At 39.0% G+C, this 25,828-nt stretch overlaps 1 protein-coding gene across 3 annotated transcripts in view; it reads left to right on the top strand.

The window, feature by feature from the left end:
* Positions 1–25,828, top strand: part of PRSS12 (serine protease 12) — a 73,084-nt gene that overhangs the window by 9,527 nt on the left and 37,729 nt on the right. For all 3 annotated transcript variants that reach the window (XM_004748011.3, XM_004748010.3, XM_013053940.2), the window contains exons 2-5: positions 4,381–4,519; positions 8,130–8,308; positions 13,017–13,167; positions 25,607–25,785. In XM_004748011.3, the coding sequence (XP_004748068.1) occupies positions 4,381–4,519; positions 8,130–8,308; positions 13,017–13,167; positions 25,607–25,785 (648 nt within the window). The remainder of the gene's footprint in view (positions 1–4,380; positions 4,520–8,129; positions 8,309–13,016; positions 13,168–25,606; positions 25,786–25,828) is intronic.

Below are 25,828 nucleotides of genomic sequence, written 5' to 3'. Positions count from 1 at the left end.
TAAATTTTAAGTAAATCATCCGCCACACATGGGATTCATACTCATGACCCTGAGATCAAGAGTCACATGCTGTGCTGATGGAGCCAACTAGGCAACAGCGAATTCCTGTTATTTAGCAAAATTGCCTTTAAAGCTAATTTGAGTAACATACATTTTTTTTTTTAACATACTTTATTTATTTATTTGTTTGACAGAGATCAGAAGTAGGCAGAGAGGCAGGCAGAGAGAGAGAGAGAGAGGGAAGCAGGCTCCCTGCTGAGCAGAGAGCCCGATGTGGGGCTCAATCCCAAGACCCTGAGATCTTGACCTGAGCTGAAGGCAGAGGCTTTAACCCACTGAGCCACCCAGGCACCCGAGTAACATACATCTTTTATGTTCCTTTCTTTTATAAAACTAGAGTTATAACTACAAAGAAGAAAAAGAATAGAAAACTAATACGACAATAAGTTCAACAGTTTGAACAGGTAATTAAGGTGGTAAAACTCTGAGCATTATTGCACATTTTTGCTTTTAGGTAATTGTAATTAACCAACAGACAGTTGACTTTTTTTGGTGTTTGGGGGGGTGGTGGGTGACAATCTCTTTCAAGAACTCTGGGCAGTCCTCTCCATGACATGATACCACACATAGCTTTACAGTTCTAGACGTTCTTCCGGAAAGTTTTGTTTTGTAATATTGTAATGCCTGTTTTAGTTGTCCTGAAACCTCTATTTGAGACTTCAAATTTTAAATTTTTATTATTAACACATTTTAAAAATAGAAACATTTAGAATAGAATAATTTCCATCAGACTGGCACTTGAGAAACTTTAAGCCAGGGCAGCCCATGTGTTCCAGAGACATTAGCTGACACTGAGGAGCATTGCAAAGTGCTTCGCTGGAGTAGGAGTGTGAGGGAAGGAAGAGGGATCAACTTTTAATAATAAAAGAGCTTTATATTTCTTTAGCAATGTAAATGAGTTTACTGGGTTTTGACCTTTGTGGAGTGCTGCATTGTTTTTTTTTTTTTTTTTAGTTGAGTTAAGGATATTTCCCTCCCTTCACTTTGCAATTGTGTACCTCTAAATTTGTGCGAATGTGTAGTTTTCCTACGAATTTATACAGCCCGTAGGACTGCTCCGTTGGGGGGTCAGCCTCAAATGTAATCACTGGAAAGTACTCATTTCTCTCCTGTTTGCAACCTCTTCAAGTTGTCTTACCTTCCTCGCTGGCTATTTCTTCCCATAAAATGTTTGATTGATTAGTTGCAATATTTCAGATAGAATATTTCACATAGAATGGTGAAAGCCACATGACATAATGCATAAAGTACATTATGCAAAGAACATGAATGCATAGACATGAAAAAGACATTGCAGGGTCTTTGCTAGGGTTCAGAGATGGGACGGGAGCAAGGACAGGAGTCTAGGAGATAACTTGGAGACAGAGGAACAGTAGGAAGGGTAGGAAACTAGGAAATAGGTGGTCATGGCAGTTGATTTGGTCCAAAATCTTCTTCACAAATTGAGAGAAATGAGTTACGGTTTTTGAGATTTTTACCATCTTGGCCATTCTAAGAAAATAAACGTAACAAGAGCAAAGTAAAACCAAAAACAAATAAAAACTGCTACTTATCTTAAATGTAATCTAAATTGCACATTCAAACTTTTATTATTTTGGAGCATGTTCTGATATTTTTTAAAGTGCTCTTTCAAATAATTATTTGAAGAATTATGCACTATATAGAATTATCTTCCATTAAGAACTACTCACCCTGAGTCCAAAGTAGATAATTTGTCAGAATATGTTAGAAATTTTTATGACCTTAGGAGAAGGATAAACTGGGTGAGGGTGGAGATAAATGAGGAGGGTGTGGGAGCTGGGGAAGTGGGTGATGGGAATGGATTCTGACAGAGAATTCATTAGTCATTGACTTGCAAATTGACTTTCCAGAATTGTAAATATTTGTATTCACTTGTTAAAGGAAAATTGGATGAGCACTCCACATTTCTTGCCATACAGCTAAATGAATCCAGGCTTTCATAGCATGTTTGCAGAATCTGAGAAAAGATGGTGGAAGTGATAGTTCACCTGGAAGCTATTTCCAGCTCTGTCTTGTCATTATCATGATGCACGGGTAGTAATTATACTTCATGCAGAGTTTTCTGAGTCTTATCTCCAAATGCCTTTATCATTTAAATAATATGCACACATCATTTCTTCTTGATAGCTTTTTGGTGATGTAGGCAGTATTTATATTTTATTATGATTTTTTTTTTAACCACGCGTAAGTAGTGTTCCAGTTTGTTTTCATTACCAGAACTTTCTTCCAACACTTGACATGAGTAATTTGGAGAAGGAGGTTAATAAAGAGATAATATATTAATTTAAATATCATTTCAAGTAATGTTTGTTTGAGGTGAGCTAATGAATTTTTTGATTTGAAATAAAATTCTGGTATTTGCGATGTGTAGGATATTATGTAGGTCTCTATAGAAGAGATTTTGTGGTTAAAAAAGTCATTAAAGTTCAGTTAAACTCTTCAGACCTGTTTCTTTAAAAATGTTTTGCAGGTGGGGCACCTGGGTGGCTCATTGGTTAAGCTGGTTAAGCGGCACCTGGGTGGCTCATTGGTTAAGCTGGTTAAGCGGCTGTCTTTGGGCCAGTCCTGATTCCAGGGTCCTGAGATCGAGACCTGCATCCAGCTCCCTGTTTAGCAGAGAGCCTGCTTCTCTCTCTCCCCCTGCCTGCCACTGCTTACTTGTGATCTCTCTCTCTCTGTCAAATAGATAAATAAAATCTTAAAAAAAATTGTTTTGCAGGGGTGCTTGGGTGGCTCAGTCAGTTGGCCTTCTGCGTTTGGCTCAGATCCCAGGGTCCTGGGATGAAGCCCCGTGTCAGGCTTTGCTCAGGGGAGAGCCTATTTCTCCCTCTCCCTCTACTGCTCCCCCTGCTTGTACGCTTTCTCTCTCTGTAAAATAGATAAATAAAATCTTAAAATTTTTTTTTTGCAGTTCATGCTTTTCCTTTAGCTAAACAGGGCTTCCTCTTGCTTAGTCTGAACTGAAGAGGTTTGGAAAGTATGAATGATGACTTAGAGATTTATCTGCCATGTGAATGATCCATGTCCGTGCTCTCTCCTGAATAATCAGGATTTGGCAGTGTAATGTTTTGCCTCCATTTATTATTATTTTCTTTGAATTAAATGACACTTTGTACTTGTCATGAGACAAACAATATGTGTTTCTTAAATAGTTACATTTTTAAATGATGATGACTTGGAAAATAATGGGTGCCTAGGCCAGTGCAAGTGAAATGAATGGGTAATTTGTGAATCTAATATTTTGGAAAATTATTTTAAAGCCATACTTTGAAATAAGTTTGAAATATGCAAAATTTGACAGAATTTTTTGGTCGAACTTACTTTCTTAATTTCTTTACCTATGAAATGAAGGTCATCATAAGTGGCTTTAAACAGCATTTTGTGAAATCCTTCAGCTGTCAGTTTGCTTCGGTCTCTGCTTAAAAGTCCCACTTGTGGTCTCCCAGTAGCCACTTCGAAAACCAGAGCATTATAATAAGAAGAGAAATGTAGGGCCTCAATCTGTCTGCACTTAAGGGATGTTATTTTTTACTGGGGTGCTTGCATTTTACTTTTGACTCTTTTCAAGACTGAGTGACTCAAATCATGGACTCTGGAGCAGCTAAGTGAGGATAATATGTAAGGGGAGGGGAATTTCCAGGGACCCTCAATTAAACCAAACGATTCTGCCTGGTGGGAATTTTCCTAAGACTGATATTAGGCGATGTCATCAACACCAACACCTTTTTGAAATTATAGGCATAATATTTAGAATTTCATCACTACTGCTTGAGGTTAAAAAGGGAAAAAGCTTTTTGCTCTTTTGTGGTGAATAAATCAGATGGAAAGAATATATAACACAGTAACAGCTAATTTATAAGTAGAGCACTGAATTTCATTTCTGTGCTTCTTATCTCTGACCTGAGGTGAAGTGGAAGGTGATACATATATGATAAGAATTTTATATGTGATGTCATCTAATATTTGGGATGTAATATCAGACATTAGTCATACTCTTCTGCTTTTCTCTTTTTAAAATATAATTGGACTTTCTCTTTGCTTAACTAAAAAAAGAAAGCATAATTACTATTAACACTATGATGTTAATTACCAAAAACATAAATAAAATAAAATAAAATAAAATAAAATAGAATTGAATCTGTGAAATCCTCATTTAAACAAAGAACCAGGGCTGAGAACCTGGAGGCCAATTGTTCAGGCTGGATCTGCTTATGTGGACAAATGTTAACTGAGGACGGGCTCAGTATGTTCAAATGTTTATTTGCTATTAAAGGGTTTTGGGATTCTTTTCTACTTCAGGGTCAGTGCGGCTTCGAGGTGGCAAACATGAGTTTGAAGGCACCGTGGAAATATATGCAAATGGAACTTGGGGCACAGTCTGTGGCAGCCACTGGGATGATGCTGACGCCTCCGTCATTTGTCACCAGCTGCAGCTGGGGTGAGTTCTCGTAGCCTTGCCCACATCAAGCTGCTCATGTGGGAGAGTAATGGAGGGCACCCATCACTGCCATGGAAAGATGATGCATGTTTTCCTTCCTTTGGTCTCATTTCCCTCATTGTCAATTTTCCCTAGAGTTATAAAGAAAGGGCCCTATGGGGGAAGGAATACTAACTGGGAAATAAGCAAATGCCGAGTGGTCAGACGTTAAAAGCATCCTTTGGTCTATGTATTTAAAAATCATCCCTTAGCCCTGGGAAGTCAGGAACATGATTCTGAGGATTGTCATTTCCCAGTAGCATCATCTGCACATTTCACTGGCTACTTGTAGCCGTCCACAGCTTCCATCTCCTCTCTCTCTCTCTCTCTCTTTTTTTTTTTTTTTTAAGATTTTATTTATTTGACAGACGAGTTCACAAGTAGGCAGAAAGGCAGGCAGAGAGAAAGAGGGGGAAGCAGGATGCGGGGGCTCAATCCCAGGAGCCAGGATCATGACCAGAGCCGAAGGCAGAGGTTTACCCCACTGAGCCACGCAGGCACCCCAGCTTCCATCTTTCTGTGCAGGAAGGAGGCGGAAGTCCACCTGGGCTCTCCTCCTGAGGTGGGAAGGGTGTGCTGTCCAGACCTAGGGTTTCTGTGCCCAGCGTGTCCTGCTAGAGGGGGCGGCCTCCGTCAGCGCCCGCAGTGCCTGCCGCGGCCCGCTGCTTCTCCGCGGCTCTCAGCGCTCTCCACACCGTCGGTGCTCGCTACCTGCCACCGGCCCGGGCACCTTTACGCCACGTGCCCGGGGGCTTCCTCCGGAGCGGAAGGCTCCATTTTGGAATGAAAGGTTTTGCTTTTGTGGTTCTTATTCTGTTTTTTGTATCTCATTTATTTTATTTTATTTTTTTGTAAATACACTTGCCAGATGTTTTTCTTGGCCTTTCTCACTAGAGATCTTTAGAAAGCATGGAAACTATCTTGTCATGAACAGGCAAGTCCAAAAAACTGAAGAAAGTTTTGCAGTTTATGAGTATTTTGGATTAATAATCAATGAGCGGTAATATTTAATAGGAGGATAGAAACGATCAACTGCAGTCAGGTCAGTAAGAATTTTAATTTGTCCACTTCCTCCTGTCTTCCCGTTAGGAAGGTGGGCAGTGAATATTTAATAAAGACAAACCCTCCTGAAGGCTTTAGTTTTGTTCAGATTTTGATGCTGTTAAAGCAGCAAGTAGGCTTAATGTACTTAATTAATTAACAATTTTAAAAAAATGGATGTTGGTATAAGTCAGGATGAAAGAAGCAATAAGGCTATACAGCCTATAAAGTGTTATGGTGTTTGGGAATGTTAATTATCGATTTGATCGATGAATATTTTATCTGGCAAATAGTGGTTGGCAGATGGACAGGACACAGAGCGTGTTGACCTGACGCTTTTTATTTTGAGGGCCTCAATATGTAACAGATTTGTAGACTGGTGTCAGTGTCTTCCTTAAAATACACATGTATATGTGCTTTTATTAACCCTGAAAATCAGGAAACAATATGATTTCCTGTGAGAGTGACGTAAAAAACCAACACACTATAGTGGAAATGTGAACTGCTGTATGGTTACTAGTCTTTTGGTTGATGAAGAAAAATAAACTATCATTCTGCAAATAGAAACTTCAGATACACTGATCTGATTACTTATATCATCTTAGTTGTTCCTTTTTTTTTTTTAAGTAATCTCTACACCCAACATGGGTCTCAAACTCCTGATCCAAAGATCAAGAGTCCCATGTGGACTCTCTGACTGAGCCAGCCAGGCACCCCTTAGTAGTCCATTTTTATTTATTTATTTTATTTTTTAGTAGTCCATTAAAAAAATATAATTAGATCAGAACATCTCAGAATTATTGTTGTTAAGAAATGTTCATATTTTGATATACCTGAAATGTTTACTGTTTGGTTGATGGTAGAAGCTACTGTATGGAAATAACTCTAGAGATTACTCTGTTAATTAGATAAGCCTTTATCTTTTTTTTATTATAATTTTTTATTTTTTATAAACATATATTTTTATCCCCAGGGGTACAGGTCTGTGAATCACCAGGTTTACACACTTCACAGCACTCACCAAAGCACATACCCTCCCCAATATCCATAATCCCACCCCCTTCTCCCAAACCCCCTCCCCCCAGCAACCCTCAGTTTGTTTTGTGAGATTAAGAGTCACTTATAGTTTGTCTCCCTCCCAATCCCATCTTGTTTCATTTATTCTTCTCGTACCCACTTAAGCCCCCATGTTGCATCACCACTTCCTCATATCAGGGAGATCATATGATAGTTGTCTTTCTCTGCTTGACTTATTTCGCTAAGCATGATACGCTCTAGTTCCATCCATGTTGTTGCAAATGGCAAGATTTCATTTCTTTTGATGGCTGCATAGTATTCCATTGTGTATATATACCACATCTTCTTGATCCATTCATCTGTTGATGGACATCTAGGTTCTTTCCATAGTTTGGCTATTGTGGACATTGCTGCTATAAACATTCGGGTGCACGTGCCCCTTTGGATCACTACGTTTGTATCTTTAGGGTAAATACCCAATAGTGCAATTGCTGGGTCATAGGGCAGTTCTATTTTCAACATTTTGAGGAACCTCCATGCTGTTTTCCAGAGTAAGCCTTTATCTTTTTAAAATTTAATATCAACTCATACATATCAGAGGTTACTTATAAAATATGTAGATTAGAGAAGCTAAAAGCAGAGCCCATCTGCATGTTACCATTTCATTTATTGATTGCAAAGCCTTGCAACCAAATACTATATATAAGGTTTTAAAAATTTTGTGAATGGATTGCCTCTTCTGTGATTATCTTACTTATGTGTAGTAGTAATCATTTTGAAAACGCTAGCCTAGGGGTGCCTGGGCAGCTCAGTCAGTTAAGCGCCTGACTCTTGAACTCAGACTGAGGTCATGATCTCAGGGTCCGGAGATTGAGCCCTGAGTCATGCTCCCTGTTCATTGGGAAGTCTGCTTCTCCCTCTGCTCCGTCCCATTCTTTGCTCTCTCTCCCCGTCTCTCTCAAATAAATAACTAAAATCTTTTAAAAAGAAAAAAAAAAAAAAAGAAAGAAAGAAAAGAAAGAAAATGCTAGCCTAAAATGTTGGAGCAGAAAACTTGTCACGCATCCAGACCAGCCCTCTTTTTAGAAGGCAGAGCTTATAGAAACTCACAGCTTAGGGCAATTTGTAGCCGAGTCCAGACTAGAATCCATGTCTCACTGAGCCACATGACACACTTCTTCCACAAAACCACCAGGCTTCTTTTTAAAATCTGTAGTATTTGCCCACATATATGTATTTTCCCCTAAAATCAGCTGTAGGTAGGAAAGGCACATGCATACCATTATTTAAGATGATTAAAAAGATTGCCATAGGTAATCAGTGCAAGTTCTGATCTGATGTTTTGATTTCCTTGAAACTTATGTAATCCATTATGTTTTTTTTTCCCTCCCACATCTTTTTTTTCTCCTAAATCTATCTTTATTGATTTCTTCCACTTAAAAAAAATCTAAATACTTCCACAAAAAATTTCACCTATGTTCAATAAACCTAACCTTGATCATTGTGTTTCCAGGCGAAAAGGAATCGCAAAACAAACCCCATTTTCTGGACTGGGCCTTATTCCCATTTATTGGAGCAATGTCCGTTGCCGAGGAGATGAAGAAAATATACTGCTTTGTGAAAAAGACATCTGGCAGGGGGGGGCGTGTCCTCAGAAGATGGCAGCTGCTGTCACATGTAGCTTTTCCCAGGGTAAAAAACTCTCTTTTACTTTTATTGTGTTTTCAGCAAGATTCCAGATGATAAAATTGTCTTCGTTAAATCATTTCCTCAAAGAGTTTAAATACAGACATAAGCCTGAATCATCGTATTATGTAGTCAAATAGTCTTCAATAAAAGTGCGTCTAACATTCTGAATTCCTTTTGACTTTCAAATGCTATCTCACTCAACGTGTTTTCTATTTCATTTAATTTGCTTACGGAACTATTGCATATTGTACATGAAACGTTTATTTTGCTAATGGAAGGTCATGATAGAATCAAGATGGAAAATCATCTTGGAACCCAGCAACTACAACAAAATATTTTCACTTTATAGGGTAGATTATAACTGTGGTACCAGCGTTCTCCTTTGAGTTGTCAATAGCACATTCCATAATATGGATAACTGCCTCGGATAAAGGCTCCTTCCAAGCACTATATGCTGATCATGAGATGATGACCATGGTTTAGCACACATATATGCATACGGTCATATGAACATACGTGGAGAAGGGAACAGCTGCTTTTCATGATGGCTGATGGGTTTTCTGGAAAGCATGGTGTATTTTAATGTGTGACCAGAACCTGAAACTAGCACCCTGTCACAGCATCCCTTTTTGCATTCTCCTTGGGGATGGCAGTGTGGTCAGATATTCCAGGTCTTAAAAAGCTAGCAGCCATCCCAGGGCATTGGTTTCTGCTGGAGTGCAAGAATCAGGAGAGGAATGGAAACTCTCTCACCACAAAACACACAGAGCCTCAATTTAGAGTAATTGCTGTGAATTGGCTGGAAGAACCAACTGGAATATAGGGTGCAGGTAAGTGCTTTAAGAATCATTGTTCTTTTTTGAGTGGGCCAAATGCATGTTAAATCTTGATGTTTTGGAAATTTTTCCTCTTCTTCCTTTGATTCTCCACTTTGGGTAATGCTACTTTGGGAGGTAGATGTTTATGCATTGCTGCTTCACGGATGATGTGATTTGGGTTCAACAGTGCATTACTTTTTGTAGATTATTGCTTGTACTCATGCTCCACCTGTTGGGTAAAATGTTTGACATTTTTAAAGTACTGAAGTAAATAAAATCTTGAAAACAATAATTATTTTCTTTCAGGATTATCTTTCCACTTAAAAAATTCCTTTTGCGGGGTGCCTGGGTGGCGCAGTGGGTTAAGCCGCCAGGTCATGATCTCAGGGTCCTGGGATCGAGTCCCGCATCGGGCTCTCTGCTCAGCAGGGAGCCTACTTCCTCCTCTCTCTCTCTCTCTGCCTGCCTCTCTGCCTACTAGTGATGCTCTCTGTCAAAAAAAAAAAAAAATTCCTTTTGCTCTCATCATCTATTCACCTATTTATACTCCAGTTGTGAAGATAAATTGAAGGTCATTCATAAGCATATATGAAAATGTGAGCGGTTGAATGAGATAAAAGTGAGAGAGAAAAAAGACCAAGTGAGAAAGTGAAAGGAAACAGCTGAGATCAGCAAACACTGAGTCTACTTGCTTTAAGGCATAGTAATAGATCTTTAATACATTTTTTTAGTTTGGAAATTACATTTAGTGCCCTGTCATCTAGTACTTGTTGTTTTTCCAACACTTATAAAGTAGGAAATTGAGTAGCAGTCCTAGATATAGGAAATAGTAATTTAAATGAACATGTCTGGGAGTTTTATTTATCCGTAAGTTAGCCATGAGTCAACTACCTCACCAAATGCTCTTTCAAATGATTTTTTGTGCGCTTGTTGGGAAGATGTGGGATGTTGATGAAATTTTGTCTTTGAAATTTTCTGTATTTCCACAATTACTTATAGAGCCAGAAAATGCCCACATATTTTAAAATAAAACATGACACTAAAAATATAAGGTAGCAGGCCATAGAATTCTGGGTTGTAGGTGATTTTAAATTTCCTCTTAAACATTTTTGTTTTCCAGGGCACATGAGTGGTTCAGAAGTTGGTTAAATATCTGCCTTTGGGGGCGCCTGGGTGGCTCAGTGAGTTAAAGCCTCTGCCTTCAGCTCAGGTCATGATCCCAGGGTCCTGGGATTGAGCCCCGCATCGGGATCTATGCTCAGTGGGGAGCCTGCTTCCCCCCACCTCTCTACCTGCCTCTCTGCCTACTTGTGATCTCTCTCTGTCAAAAAAATAAGTAAAATCTTAAAAAAAAAAAAAAAGTGTCTGCCTTTGGCTCAGGTCATGATCCCTGGGATTGAGCTCCCTGCTGAGTGGGAAGCCTGCTTCTCCTTCTCCCTCTGCAGCTCCCCCTGCTTGTGCTCTCTCTCTCTCTCCATGTGTCAAAAAATAAAGTCTTAAAAAAATTTTTTTTTCTGTTTTCTCTAATCTTACCATAGTGGGAGGGGGAAGAGAGGCAGGGGAGAATATAATCATTTAAGAAACTAATACATTTTCCCATTGTTTCTATATTTTCCAAGCTTTTTAAAGGAAAAATAAACATAAGATGCAAATATATTTTTCAGACCACTCAGCATCAATTAATTATAAGGAGCTAATATATAATGCTGAGAACACTTATGTTTATTAAAACTATCTTTATCCTTTTTACAAATTGTAAATACTAGTTGACTTACGTAAATAAGCTAAATTATGAAGATCAGCATATGAGTGTATGTAAATATTCACTAACCTGAATTTCTGATTCAAAATTGAGGTATGATGTTTGAATATAAATATGAATATCCCAATACCATTTACTGACAACTGCTTCCACTGTGGGGGAATTAGAAGCATATTTCATGTGGATAAATGGTTAGCATTTGGCAAAAGCTGCAATTAAATTTCTGAATAGGGGCCCAGCCTGTTCTGAAACTTTTACCCTATTACATCCTTTATTCCAGAAAAATTGCACTGTCTTGCTATTTCCCAAACACATTCAACTTTGTGCTTCTGTACATTTGCTCATACTGTTCATTTTGCTGAACTGCTCTTACCCTGTCTCTGACTTCTGAAATCCCATCCATCCACCTTGGCCCTCTTCAGATATCAGCTCCTTCAGAAGGGATTCCAGGCTACCTCCAATGGTAAGCAAGCTCCCTTGCTTCTGAGCCCCCGCAGGGTCTTGATGATCTTCTCTGTGCTCATTTTGACCATGTCCTTAGGTGGCAAACTTCCTGATGATAGGGTCTGTCTAGTGCTCCTTTAAATGCCCCTGTGGGGCTGCCTGGGTGGCTCAGTGGGTTAAGCCTCTGCCTTCAGCTCGGGTCATGATCTCAGGGTCCTGGGATCGAGTCCCGCATCGGGCCCTCCGCTAGGCAGGGAGCCTGCTTCCTCCTCCCTCTCTCTCTCTCTGCTTGCCTCTCTGCCTACTTGTGATCTCTCTCTGTCAAATAAATAAAAAATCTTAAAAAAAAAAATGCCCCTGTGGTGCCTAGTATCTATTAAACAGAATTGAGTGAATGAATATTACTAAGTATTTTTTCTTGTTTGGAATATTCTTTCTAGGCTTCTGGCTGTCATTTATCAGTCCAGTCAGTCAACAAGTATCTATTACATGACTTCTGTATGCTGGGTACCTAAGATACACAGGTGAAAGAGAAAGGCACGGTCTCTGTCCTGAGTTCTAGCTGTTAGGAGATAGACAATGTGGAAATCAATGAATCAATGACAGTCTTAGATAAAATAAATATTTGGAAGGCAATGTAGTAGAAAGTAACTTTTTTGTGCTGTGTTGGTTAGGAAGACCAGGGGAGGCCTCTTAAACAAAGGGCAATTCAGGGTTGAAAACTGAATGGTGAGAGTGATGAAGGCAGGGGAAGACCTGCAGGAACTCTTTTCAAGTAGAAGGAACCGGAAGTGTACAAACCCTATAGTGGGAAACACCCTTGAGTGTTTAAGAGGCAGAAGGAAGAGGGCGTTGTAGGTATAGCCTGAGGAAGGAGTCCAGGTGTAGAGAGGGATGTTCGGGACACTAACAAGGGCTAGCTCAGGGCACTGTGGACCGTAATAAGGAGTTTGCAACGGGAAGCCTTTGGTAGTTCTTAGAAAATGAATATGAGCCGATTCATAACCAAGTGAATTCTCCAATCTTGTTTTTTGTAGGTATTGGCCATGATCACTACCTTGTATAATGAGTTAGATGTTAACTTGATTTCTACAAATACAGAAATATTTCTGTACTGAAGACAAGGATGTTACAGACATAAGTGCCATTTTTAAGAATTACATGTTGGTAATACTCAAGTTACTGTGCATAAAAAAATTAGTGTCCCCACTACAATACCATAAAAATCAAATGCGTTTCCAATAAACTATAGTTTTGAGTGTGTCTTTTCTGGCTTCTGAGGTTGTTGGAGGAAAAGTGAATTTGGACTACTTCCTCTTAGGAGCTATTTGTATGGACGTCATTCAATTTGGAGTATTTTTTGAAATAATTTTTATTGAAAACTTTTTTTTTTTATTATTAAGTAAATTCTACCCCCAGCGTAAGGCTCTGACTACTCACAACCCGGAGATCAAGAGTTGCATGTTCTACTGATTGAGCCAGCCAGGCACCCCCAATTTAGAGTATTTTAATTGGTCAAGAATACTGTAATACATACTAGATGTGTGTGCGTGTATGTGCAAATCCCTGAGGTGGTTTAATAAATATGACTCAATTATTGAGAATGGCAGATAAATAGAATATATCTAATCTCATCATTCAGTTCAAATGTATAGGTGTAATTTGTTTCTGATTTCACCCGGCACAGGCCCTACGTTCCCCGCCATACGCCTCGTGGGTGGGAGCAGTGCGCGGGAAGGCCGAGTAGAAGTCTACCATGCTGGTCATTGGGGGACCGTCTGTGATGACCAGTGGGATGAAGCAGACGCAGAGGTGATCTGCAGGCAGCTGGGCCTGAGGTTTGTTTTTATTCTTACTTCATTTCAATTTTGGAATCTCTTCTTCCCACACGCAGAGACAGGTGGCTTTGTGTTTAAATTGTCCAGTTCCTCAAGCAAATAGAAAAAGCCACCTTGCGATCTTTGTGCTAGGTTGTAGGCTCCCCGAAGAGAATTTTTGTGTACCTAGAGGTCTAGCCTGTTTGTATCTGGATTCAATTGCTTTTATATCTCTGAAAATGTCACCCTTTTACTTCTATTCGTTATTTGCATTTATATTATTCCCAGGTAATCACCAGCACTGTCGGTAGCAAAGACTTACTGAAGTCATCTGCTCTTAGGGTTTAACTGAAGTTCAGCTTCTGCCTCCAAGTATTATCTCAACTTTTGACTTTGCTTTCTGATTTGTTAGGTATGTGCTTAGAAGAGAAGATGTTTATTAATGTGCAAAGGAAATAATTCCCACATAAGATGTGGAAATGAAGCATGTGTAATAAAAGCAGCGGTATGAAAATGAACATTTCATGCTGTCCTAAGTCCTATTCTGGAATAGTATGCTGTAATTTTAGTCTTTAATCCCTTTCTTTAGTGATTCTGAACATTGGTATAACACGCCTAAAAGTTTCTCTAAAATCATATTAGGAGATTGGAGTGCCTGGCTGGCTTGGTTGGTTGAGTGTCCAACTCCTGATTTTGGCTCAGGTCATGATCTCAGGGTTGTGAGATGAAGCCCCTCCGTGGGCCTTGTGCTAAGCGTGGAGTCTGCTTGAGATTCCTCCTCTCTCTACCCCTCCCCCCTCTGGCCCGACACTCTCTCTATAAAATAGATACATAAATCTTAAAAAAAACAAGATAAAATTAGGGGCTCTTTTTGAAGTTGATATTTTACTTTAAATTTGTAAATTTCTTCCTTTAGCTTTTTGCAGGTGGTGGTGATAGGTTGGCCTCTTTAGATCAAAGCTTACTATTCACGGATCACTTTCTTTTCAATTAAGCATAATCCTTGACACTGAAGCATGATTTTTGAACCTTACACCATTTATACTTATTTGTTTTGTGATTGTTTTTGCAACTGCCCCCCCCAAAACTCTGTATTTATAATGAAACAACTTAATGTAAAATATTGACATTTTAACATTCTATCTCTAAATACTTCAGTATATGTCTCTTAAAAATAAGAGCATGGTGCTACTTGGCCAAATTAACATTATCACAACCAATATCATTGGTAATTACCACTTTTTTTTTAGAGAGAGAGAGAGAGTGTGTGTGTGTGTATGTGCAAGTGGTGGGGGAGGGGCAGTGGGAGAGAAAGAGAATCTTAAACAGATGTCACACCCAGTGTGGAGTCCTACTTGGAGCTGGATATCACAATCTCGAGATCATGACCTGCACAGAAATCAGATGCTTGATTGAATGAGCCACTGAGGTGCCTCATGGGTGATCATTCTTAACATTTTCTAATACCCCAACACAGTGAGTTTCCTGTAGTGGCCCCACAGTGTCCTTGGCAGATGGACTGTCTTAAGAAGAATTTAGTCCAGGATCATGCAGTGCATCTGGATGTTATGTACCCGAAGTCTCTTTTGAATCTAGAACAGCCTCTTGTTATTCATGACACTGACTTGTGGAAGGGAGAGACGTTTGTTCTTGAGAATGTCCTTTCCTCCTGGATTTGTCTCATTTCTTCCTACTGGTATCATTTAGTTTACTCCTCTGGCTCTTGTAATTCCTGACATTGGAGGCTAGATCAAAGCAGGTATTTTGGCCAGGATTTATCACAGGTGATGTGTCTTGGGGTCTTACCACTGATGGGGCTAAGCTTGAGCATTGGGTTAAGCTGGCATTAGCCTGTCCTTCACTGTAAAGTTACATTTCCTCCGTAACTGATTCTGCTACCTAATGGCTATTTCAGAGTTCAGGTATAGGACAGGACCCGCATGGCAAATCCAGTGTCTCTGGAGCTTATAATTATCAGTGGTGTGAAATTACCGTTATGATCATTTTCTTTGGGTGGTTTAGAAATAAGGCCAACCATTCCTTTTGAGAAAAATTCTTATTAAGCATTCATTTTGAGACTAGATTTTCAAAATGTTCTGAGGGGGTATCGATTTCAATACTAATCTTCCTCAAATTTCCAGGTGTTGCTGTTAAAATGAACACAGCATAAAGTTATCATGTGCCTTGTACTCAGAACAACCTGGATCTGTGTCCTACTTCTGGAGATGAGAAAAGTTACAGAGTATCTCTTCATGAGAGAAAAGTTACAGAGTATCTCTTCGTCCGATTCCCTATAAGTATTTCTTGATATATAGGGACTGTTGTCTAACCCAGGTTCTAGAGCAGTTAGCACACTTAATAAGTATATAGTACACATTGGCTCTCAAGGTCAGTCAAATTATAGTTGAAAGATGTTTTTAGCATTCAAAATAAACTGAGTATTTGGTGGTAGATTATCCAACACTAGTTCTCTATTCAGAACTTCCATTTAGTTAGCTGTATCTATGAATTTCATATTTTTAAAACATTCTAGTGTGTGTATATGTATATTTACTGGCGATCAATTATGTGGTGCTAATTGATATTCATGTTAGTTACTAAGAAACCTATGTCTTTGCTAAAAATATTAAGAACTTGAAGGGTGGATCGCATCTCGACCTTTTGGCTAAGGTTAAGTGAAGAACTTGAAGGGTGGAGTAATAGTGTATTTAACATTACTAGCTGCTGTATGGATTACTCTAAACTTAAGCTGTAAGGCATTTTTTAATCTTAATATATTTCTGTGGGGGAAAACACAGGTTTGCCTAGAAAATTTAGAGTATCCTGGAGATACACTGTGAATATTGATTATATTTATAATTATAGAAGTGATTCTAAAAATTTGTTGTAATGTGAAATTCTTGAGCCAAAGATTTCTTTCACTTAAACAGTTCTTAAACATAGGCCTTTTTTTTTTTTAAATACTTATTTATTGGACAGGGAGAGATGACAAGTAGGCAGAGAGGCAGGCAGAGAGAGAGGGGGAAGCAGGCTCCCTGCTGAAAGGAGAGACCAATGGGGGGCTTGATCGCAGGACCCTGAGATCATGACCTGAGCCGAAGGCAGAAGCTTAACCCACTGAGCCACCCAGGTGCCCTGAACATGGACCATGTTGACAAACAATAGTCTATTACAGAGAAAAGATATAGAAATGGAATCACCAGGAAGACTATATTAATGTCGAACACATGTGAAGGCCAAGTATTTACATCTTTCTCGAGCATTAGCTTATTGCTATCTTTTGAATGAGGAAATACATGTTTGGAAAAGTAATTGAAAGGAAAAATACCTGCAGATATACAAGGCAGCAAAAGTCCTCCACAAGCCTACGCAACAACCAATGATTCAGCTTGGTAGACATTTGTTTTTATTGTCAGCACTCTGATGCTCTGAGCTGATATTGTTCGTTTTTGCCTTTCTTTCACTTGATTTTATAGTTCTCTCCTACGTTTGCATTAAAGCAATATTCTGCACCTGCTCCTCCTTTATAATTTGTTTGCTTATTTAGTAGCACAGCACTTTCAGATGAAATAGTTTTTAGTGGCACATGGTTGATAACAGCATAATTTTGTTGCTTGTCTTGATTTATGATTTTTTTTTCCCTAAGCAGATTTCATCTCTTTATTTGTTTGTTGAATTTCCAAAGGGAAATGACATCATGCCTCCCTGGAGTGGTGGTTACAGTTTCTTCGTGAGATGCTGATTTGTTGGCTTTCTTTTTTTTTTTCTTCTTCTTCTTCTTTTTTTTTTTTTTTAAAGATTTTATTTATTTATTTGACAGACAGGGATTACAAGTAGGCAGAGAGGCAGGCAGAGAGAGAGGAAGCAGGCTCCCCGCTGAGCAGAGAGCCCGACGTGGGGCTCGATCCCAGGACCCTGGCATCATGACCAGAGCCGAAGGCAGAGGCTTTAACCCACTGAGCCACCCAGGCGCCCCATGGCTTTCATCTTTTAATGGTGTCTGTGGATTTTGATAGCTGGCAAGCTTCCTAAACACAAAAGAAATGACTGTATTTTTGATAGTCAAATTTGAGTAACCCAGAACTTGGAGAAAGATTAGGAGCAGGAAACGAAGCAGCCAGATGCTAGAAAATTGTCTTGAGAATGTGCATGTACACAGTGAAGTTTCAAGTAGAAACATTTTATTTATTTATTTTTATTTAATTTCAATTAGCCAACATACAGAACATCATTAGTTTCAGATGTAGAGTTCAGTAATTCATCAGTTGCATGTAACACCCAGTGCTCATCACATCAGGTGCCCTCCTTAATGCCCATCAACCAGTTACCCATCCCTCCACCCACCTACCCTCCAAAACCCTGTTTCTTTCTTATAGTTAAGAGTCTCTTATGGTTTATCTCCCTCTCTGATTTCTTCCCATTCCATTTTTAACTCCTTTCTGCTATGATCATCTGTACCCTTATATTCCTTGTATGAGTGAATCCATATGATAATTGTCTTTCTTTCTCGCTCAGCATAATAACCATGTTCTAACCATGTCATTATAAAGGATAAGATTTCATCCCTTCTGATGGCTGAGTAGTCTTCCAGTGTGTGTGTGTGTGTGTGTGTGTGTGTGTGTATACCACATCTTTTATCCATTCATTTGTTGATGGACATCTAGGCTTTTTCCACAGTTTGGCTATTGTGGACATTGCTGCTATGAACATTGGAGTGCATGTGCCCCTTTGGATCACTACGTCTGTATCTCTGGGGTAAATTCCTAGTAGTGCAATTACTGGGTTGTAGGGTAGCTCTATTTTTAGCTTCTTGAAGAACCTCCATACTGTTTCCAGAGTGGCTATACCAGCTTGCATTCCAGGTGGAGACTTTTTTTTTTTTTTAAAGATTTTATTTATTTTATTGACAGAGAGAGATCACAAGTAGGCAGAGAGGCAGACAGAGAGAGAGAGAGAAGAGAGAGAAAGAGAGAAGCAGGCTCCCTGCTGAGCAGAGAGCCCATGAGGGGCTTGATCCTAGGACTCCGAGAGCATGACCCGAGCTGAAGGCAGAGGCTTAACCCACTGAGCCACCCAGGCACCCCAGGTGGAGACGTTTTAATCAGGGTTCCTTTTGTGCAGTTAAAATAAAGACTTTTCCCTTGTCTTTCAAAACTCTTAAAAACATAGTTTAGAACTAGGACATCATATTTTATTGTGTGGATATGCCATAACTTACATAGGAATTTAAAAAATTGTAAACACATCTTTCTTAGGTTTTTTTTGGCTATAAAATTATACAAAACTACTTTATTGAGTGGTTAGAATAAAAATGTGATACAGATTGCTTTTTAAAAAATACTTCTTTGCTTTTTTTTAATCTTACTGTTTATTAATTTTTTTGTATTTTATAGATTTTTATCCTAAAGAGAACCTGAAGACCTTGTGTAAAAGAAGAGGAAATTAGGCCCTCTAAGATTACCCAAAGCCCTAAAGTCATACTGTTAAGTGAGAACCAAAATCCTCTTTTTTTTTTTTAAGTAGACTCCATGGCCATAATGGAGCCCAGCACGGGGCTTGAACTCCCAACTCTGAGATAGAGACCTGATCTGATATCAAAATGAGATCAAGAGTCGGACTCTCAACCAACCGAGCTACCCAGGCACTCCAACAACCAGAATCTTAAGATTTCCCGGTGTAGAATTTTTTTTTTTTCATGTTCTACTATTTGCCAAAAAGCCAGGGGTTAATAAGAATAAATACAAATATAGGGCTGAGAGAAATAGAGAAGTCAAGAGATAAAAGTTCACTGTAGGGAGAAAATGCTAATAGACTGTATTTGAGGTTCCCCCGCCCCCCCCCTTAAAATGCCCCCCTGAGACTTTATATAGCCAAGTGCTTCAGAGTTAGCTGTGTAGCCAGACAAGCTTCACCAGCAGTGGGTATAATGCTGGGCAAATTATCTAATTTCTGGGCCTTCATTTCCTCTTCTGTAAATTGGGGATCAGAATATAGGGTTATAGGGAGGATTAAATGAGTTAATACACATAAACCTGGTAGACCAGTGTTGGCCTACAGTAAGCATTCCGTGTGCATCCAGTATCACTACTGGAAATGCAGGAGATTGTTCTCCAGAGAGAAATCTAGGATATCGATCATTAACAATGAATTTTTTCATTCATAAGTTGTGTCACACACTGAAATTTGTAGTTAAAGGACCAATCTTTTATAATCTAACGAACAATTACCTTGCATAATAGAATTGCCTAACTATATTCTGTGTCTGTTCAAAGTAGTAACTTAGTCTGGTGCTTGAATTAGTCAAATGATGCTGTTTATTTGGGCTTTTACCATGAAGACAAACTTTATACAAATACAATCAGAGTAGTCAAGTAGGTTTAAGAATGTTTTGGATGAGGATCAGACATAGAATCAATTCAGTGTTTCTTGGGCATTGCTGTTATAGATATAGGTCAAATAGACACAGAAAATCACTTAATAAATCAGTGTATTATTTCAGAGCACTCCTATTCCAGCAACTTTATTTTGTGGCTAGAGAGTAAGAAAATGGGCAATACTGGGACTTTATTACAAATGAACTGCCAGGGAGGTGGGGGAATAATTTTCATAAATGAGGGACAATGAGCACATAACTGTTGAATTCACATGGCTTTTTTTGACTTTAACAATCCGTGAGGTTGGCTTTTGTTTTTGTTTTTTTGAGAGGTGAGGAAGGGCAGAGAAATGATGAGTGATTACCTTAAGTTGGGCATGGAGCCTGATGTGGGACTCTGTCTCACCACCTTGAGATTGTGACCCGAGCTGAAACCAAGAGTCAGACACTCAACCAACTGAGCCACCCAGGCACACCAACAATCTCTGAGTTTTATGTTGCTTTCCCTAATACCACAGACTTTCTTTAAAGGCAGAGTCATGAGTTTCTTTGGTATCCCCTGAAAGCCAGCACAGTCCAGGGCACCGGGAAATACTAGTGGCTGAAGGAATGTGTGTATAAGTATCTTCTTAATTTTAGTAAACTCGAAAGGGAGCCAGAAAACCTAGTTTGTGTTGCATCCTAGTTTCTTAGTTAACATTTTTGTTGCTATTGTTGTGATTAGTTCTGTGTTTTTCTGATTAGTTTGTTTCAATTAAATACTTTTGTGATCATTAAAATGTTTATAAACAGTGGGAAATATGGAAACCTATAAGAAAGATCATAAAACACCCAAGTAGTGTTTTAAGAGTGTATCTTAACATAGATGACTTTTCTCAGAGTCCTGAGATGATTATGGGGCTGCTGCTCTTCCATCTTGTGTTCTCCCTTAAGGAAGGGACACAGTTCAGAGGCAATTAATCAGGCCTTTTGCTTTTTCCTAGGACCTCTATCACATGATCTTTAACATATTTGGAATATAGTATGTATCAGTTACTCCGCCCAGCCAATCCTGAGTCACTCCCAGCTAATCATTATTTTAGGGTGTTTTTTGGGGGGAGAAGGAAGGGGGGAGGGGGCTGTTGGGTAATAAAAGGTCTTTAGTTGTTAAACTTTTAACCTAAATATTGTACCAAAAAAAGAATACTAATCTTTTAAAATCTCTAAAAATATGTTAGCTAAGAATGTATTTTTGCTGTGTTAATTTGACCTTTGTAACATTCAGCATCTTATATGCCCAGTGGCCATCGATATTTCTTCTGTGAATAGCCTCATTGTCTCCATGCCCCTATTTTTTAAAAATGCTTTGTTGTTTTGTCTTTCATTATAATGTAATTATAATATTATTATTATTAATTTTTAGGAGGTTTTTTTAATTGCTGTCACATATTACAAATATTTCTTCCTGCCTGTTGGTTTGCCTTTTGACTTTATGGTATATTTTGCTATACAGGAGCTTAAATTTATATGTGGTTAAATTAAACTTTTTTAGTTTTTTTCTGACTTCTGCGTATCTTACCTTGCTCAGGAAATCCTCTTTGTCCCAAGGTGGTATTGTTCTTGTACTGTGTTCTTTATTTTATTTCAATAACTTCTTAACCCTCCCTTCTCAACCCCTTAACTCCTTCCTTCCTTCCTTCCATCTTTCCTTCCTTCCTTCCAGTATTTAGACTTTTAAACCATCTGGAATTTATTGTTTGTTTCTGTTATGAGTTTGGGATCAAATTTTATATTCTCCCATATTCCTTATACCACTTAATCCTGGCTCAGTGAATTGTACCCATTGAAATGTTCTTCCATAGGATCTTTTTCTTTCCTGGCATTTATCCCAGGGCAAAGAGCCAAGAAGACTGTTAATCGGCTTTTCTCCAAAGCTGTCCCTTCTGGCTTCCCCATGACCTGCATTAGTCCTCTGTCTCCCTCTCCTCTGTTAAGCAACTTTCAGTTATTCTCTAAGTCAGCTTCCATATTTGCTTTCATTAATCTCTTTCCTTTAGAGCAAAGGTCACCAAACTTTTCCTGTAAAGGTCCAGATAGTAAGTACTTTGGACTTTGCAACCACTTAACTGTGCCTTTGTGGTGCAAAAGTGGCCACAGCAGCTAAGCTGGGAATGAGTGAGGCTTTGTTCCAATCCAACCTTATTTCTGGACAGTGAAACTGGAATTTCATAGGATTTTCCCTTGTCAAAAATTACATTCCTGATTTGATTTTTCTGCCTACCATTTAGAAAATGTTAAAAGCCCCTCTTAGAGCATGGACTGTATAAACACAGGAGGTATGCTGAATTTATCCTTTGGGTTGTGGTTCACTCTTCTCCACTTAGGAGCCACCAGCAAGGGCACTTTGCTCCTGTCCTGGATTCTCCCTTCTCGCAAAGGTGTGGCAGGTCTCAGGAACGCAACTGTAAGCACTTTACTTCTGGTTTGAACTGAGCTTAGTAAATAACACTGTACATTTCAGTTTTTCAGGCTTCCAAATGCTGGAACTAAGTCCCAATATACACGACTTCAGAGTTTTCTTTCCAGTGGGTATCACGTTCCTTTGTTCAGTTTAGTTTGAATGTTGTATTGAGAATATTGTCTTTTGGAAGGGGATATTTATTCTACTAGGGGCAACTTAAAACATGTTAATTTATTCACAGCCTTATAGACTACTTTTGCAAGATCATGTTGGTACAGAATATGCTTTTCTGGGAGCATAAGTGCTGTCTTTAGAAAAAAAAAAATTGCATTGGCCACTACAAGTGTTTTTGGTAAAATGCCTATGTGCACTGAAACCCTTGAAATTGTTGGTCTCCGAGGATCTGTGTGTCTGCCACAGGAATCCCAAGTTGAGTGATGCAACTCATAGCTTAATGATCTTCTGGGCCATCATCTCATAATCCTTAATAAAAAACAACACAGATCTGCTGGGTATTTTATAGGCTACTAAATTACTCCCATAAGTATATATATATATTTTTAAAGATTTTATTTATTTATTTGACAGAGAGGGGTCACAAGTAGGCAGAGAGGCAGGCAGAGAGAGAGAGAGAGGAGGAAGCAGACTCCCCACTGAGCAGAAAGCTCGATGCGGGGCTCGATCCCAGGACCCCAGGATCATGACCTGAGCCGAAGGCAGAGGCTTTAACCCACTGAGCGACCCAGGTGCCCCAATTATATTCTTTAAAAAATGATTTTAGGGGCACCTGGGTGGCTCAGTGGGTTAAGGCCTCTGCTTTCGGCTCAGGTCATGATCCCAGGGTCCTGGGATCGAGCCCCACATCGAGCTCTCTGCTCAGAAGGGAGCCTGCTTCCCCCTCTCTCTCTGTCTGCCTCTCTGCCTACTTATGAATTCTCTCTGTCAAATAAATAAATAAAATCTTAAAAAAAATTTAAAATAAATAAATGAATAAAACATATTTACAACCTTAAATCCAGAACATGTTGAGATTTTCACTGATTCTCCCTTTCCCATCATTCCACTGACTCTACCTTGGGGAGCCGGAGAACAAAAGCTATATGATGTCTGTTTAAACTAAACGCGAAATGGTTTTAGATGAGTTGCTTGGCAGTGAAAAATACACCCTTCATCAGTAGTGAGGGGGAAGCTCCTGATAGTGCATGAGGGAAAAGGAACCAACGTTTATTGAGTTCTTACTTTGCATCAGTTTAATTCTTATAACCCTCCAAGGGAGTGATTATCATCCCTGTGTTCAAAAGAAGCATTTTGTGCTTGGAAGGTTTTTATAACTTCCCCAGGGCAGTTTTGCTTGTTAAAGATAGAGCCCAGATTTGAGCCTGAGGGCCTGTTTCCAGATCTTTTCTTCCTCAAAGATTCTGTTTGGAAAGAATAAGCTTTTTGACATGACCAGTAATATATGAACACTTATATATATATCCACTACACTCTTCTTTGATGACACAGGTACGCATTGAAACAACTGGAAATTTCATTTAAAAAATCCTACTAATTGAGTATTGATTCCTTCTTTCTGGAAGAGTAGAAATGGCTTTTTTCTGTCATTTTTTCCTTGTAAAACAAATTCACTCACAAAATTATTTGATAATATCATTTGCATTAGGATTTTTTTCTTTCACATTTGTCTGATTTACACTAGATATTAATCTTTAATATTTGTTTGAGCAGACTTCTCAGAGTCCTTGGTATTACAGATATCAGATTTAAGTGTGAGGATTCCAAATTTAAAAATTTTAACTCCAGGAAAATATCCTGCATAAGCTACCCTATTTTTCTTTTCCTTCCTTCTTCACACCTCTTCTTATAAACATTTCGTTTATTCTTCCTCTTACAAACTCTGAATTTCATTTTTTTTAATTTTTAATTTTTTTTTTAGATTTTTATTTATTTATTTGACAGAGATCACAAGTAGGCAGAGAGGCAGGCAGAGAGAGAGAGGGAAAAGCCGGCTCCCTGCTGAGCAGAGAGCCCAATCCCAGGACCCTGAGATCATGACCAGGGCCGAAGGCAGAGGCTTAACCCACTGAGCACCCAGACATCCCCAGACTCTGAATTTTAAACAGAAAGTGGCTCAGGTGATAAAGGAATGAGTGTTTGCTCTAATGGTTAAAGGTTTTAAGTTTCAGATGTTTTGGGCTTTGTTTTAAACATGTGTTCTCTTAAAAGAAACTTTTGTAATATCTAGTAAAATTAGTCAAACAAGTTCTAATTTGGCCAGGAAGTTACTATCCAAGACTTGGCCATTGCTGAGTATTATAATCATTTTAGTAAACTTTCTTTTTTCCTTCAATATATTTTGGTTGCATATTCTCAAGGTAGTTATAATGGTATGAGAAAAAGGCAACCAAAATAATGGGAATATTATTGAATATTGAATAGGGAGCATCACTGAAAAACAAAAAGAAAATATAAATGTTCTACTCTAAAAATTAGAAGGCTAAAAGGGGTTAACATGGCAATTTCTGAAGTTATTAATAATTTTGACAGTGGTGAAATCTGGGGTTCTAGAATCACTAGATTCTAGATCACTTTGAATTAAGGGAGAAGTAAATTTAGTGCACATGAATTTGAGTGGAGAGATATTTAATTAGGAATATGTTTGGCTCTGAGTAACAGAGTACTGAAAGTAACAGTGGTTTAATAAGATAAGAGTTTGTCTTTGTAGAGACCAGAGGTAGTCAGCTCTGGGCTAGTCTGGTGGTTCCACAGTCACCTGGGTTTGGGTTTTTTCTTGCTTGTAGTTCTCTCATTCTTAGAATGGCACCTCATGGACCAGTATAGCTTCTCAAGCTCTGACCATCATTTCTGCCTTGGAATCATCAGGTAGGAAGAAGTGGGACAAGGATACTTCCTGGAAGTGATACACAACAACACTTCCACCTAAATATCTTTGGATAGAACTTAATCATCTCAAATGAGTCCAGAGTTTCAGTTCGGGATGACTAACTAAAGAGTTCTGGAGGTGGGTGTTGGTGATAGTTGCACAAGAATGAGGAGGTACTTAGTGCCCCTGAACTGTACACTTAAAAATGGTTAAAATGGTCAATTTTATAGTATGTATATTTTAAGACAAACATAGTCATCTGGAAGGGGAAGAGGCTGGGAAATGTAATCTTTACTCAGGATAGCCATCGCCCTCCTAAAAATCTGAGGTTCTGTTACTAACGAAGAAAAGGGCAGTGAGTATTGAGGGGTAATTAGCAGTCTTGTGATGGCCAAAAATAGAAAGAGTGACAAACAAAGGAACAGGAAAGAAGTATAGCAAGTCACATAAAATCTGTGGAGTGAATTGGTCAGGGGCAGTATGGATTATTCATAGCTGTACCGTTCCTGCGGCAAAAGAAATGATATCAGATGACTTTTTGATGTCTAATCCAGATTTCTTTTTTTTTTTTGACAGAGAGAGATCACAAGTAGACAGAGAGGCAGGCAGAGAGAGAGAGAGGGAAGCAGGCTCCCCGCTGAGCAGAGAGCCCTATGTGGGCCTCGATCCCAGGACCCTGAGATCATGACCTGAGCCGAAGGCAGCGGCTTAACCCACTGAGCCACCCAGGCGCCCCTAATCCAGATTTCTTATGTTTGTTCAGTGGCATTGCCAAAGCATGGAATCAGGCGTATTTTGGGGAAGGCTCTGGTCCAATCATGTTGGATGAGGTACGCTGCACTGGGAATGAGCTTTCTATTGAGCAATGTCCAAAGAGTTCCTGGGGAGAGCATAACTGTGACCATAAGGAAGATGCTGGAGTGTCCTGTACCCCTCTAACAGGTAAGAGTTTCACCCCATTTCACCCCATTAATCTATCAACCCT

This window comes from Mustela putorius, unplaced genomic scaffold (assembly GCF_011764305.1).
Source record: "Mustela putorius furo isolate JIRA1106 unplaced genomic scaffold, ASM1176430v1.1 tig00001215_pilon_pilon_pilon, whole genome shotgun sequence".
Lineage (NCBI taxonomy): Eukaryota > Metazoa > Chordata > Mammalia > Carnivora > Mustelidae > Mustela > Mustela putorius.
This window is presented reverse-complemented; position numbering and strand designations above follow the sequence as displayed.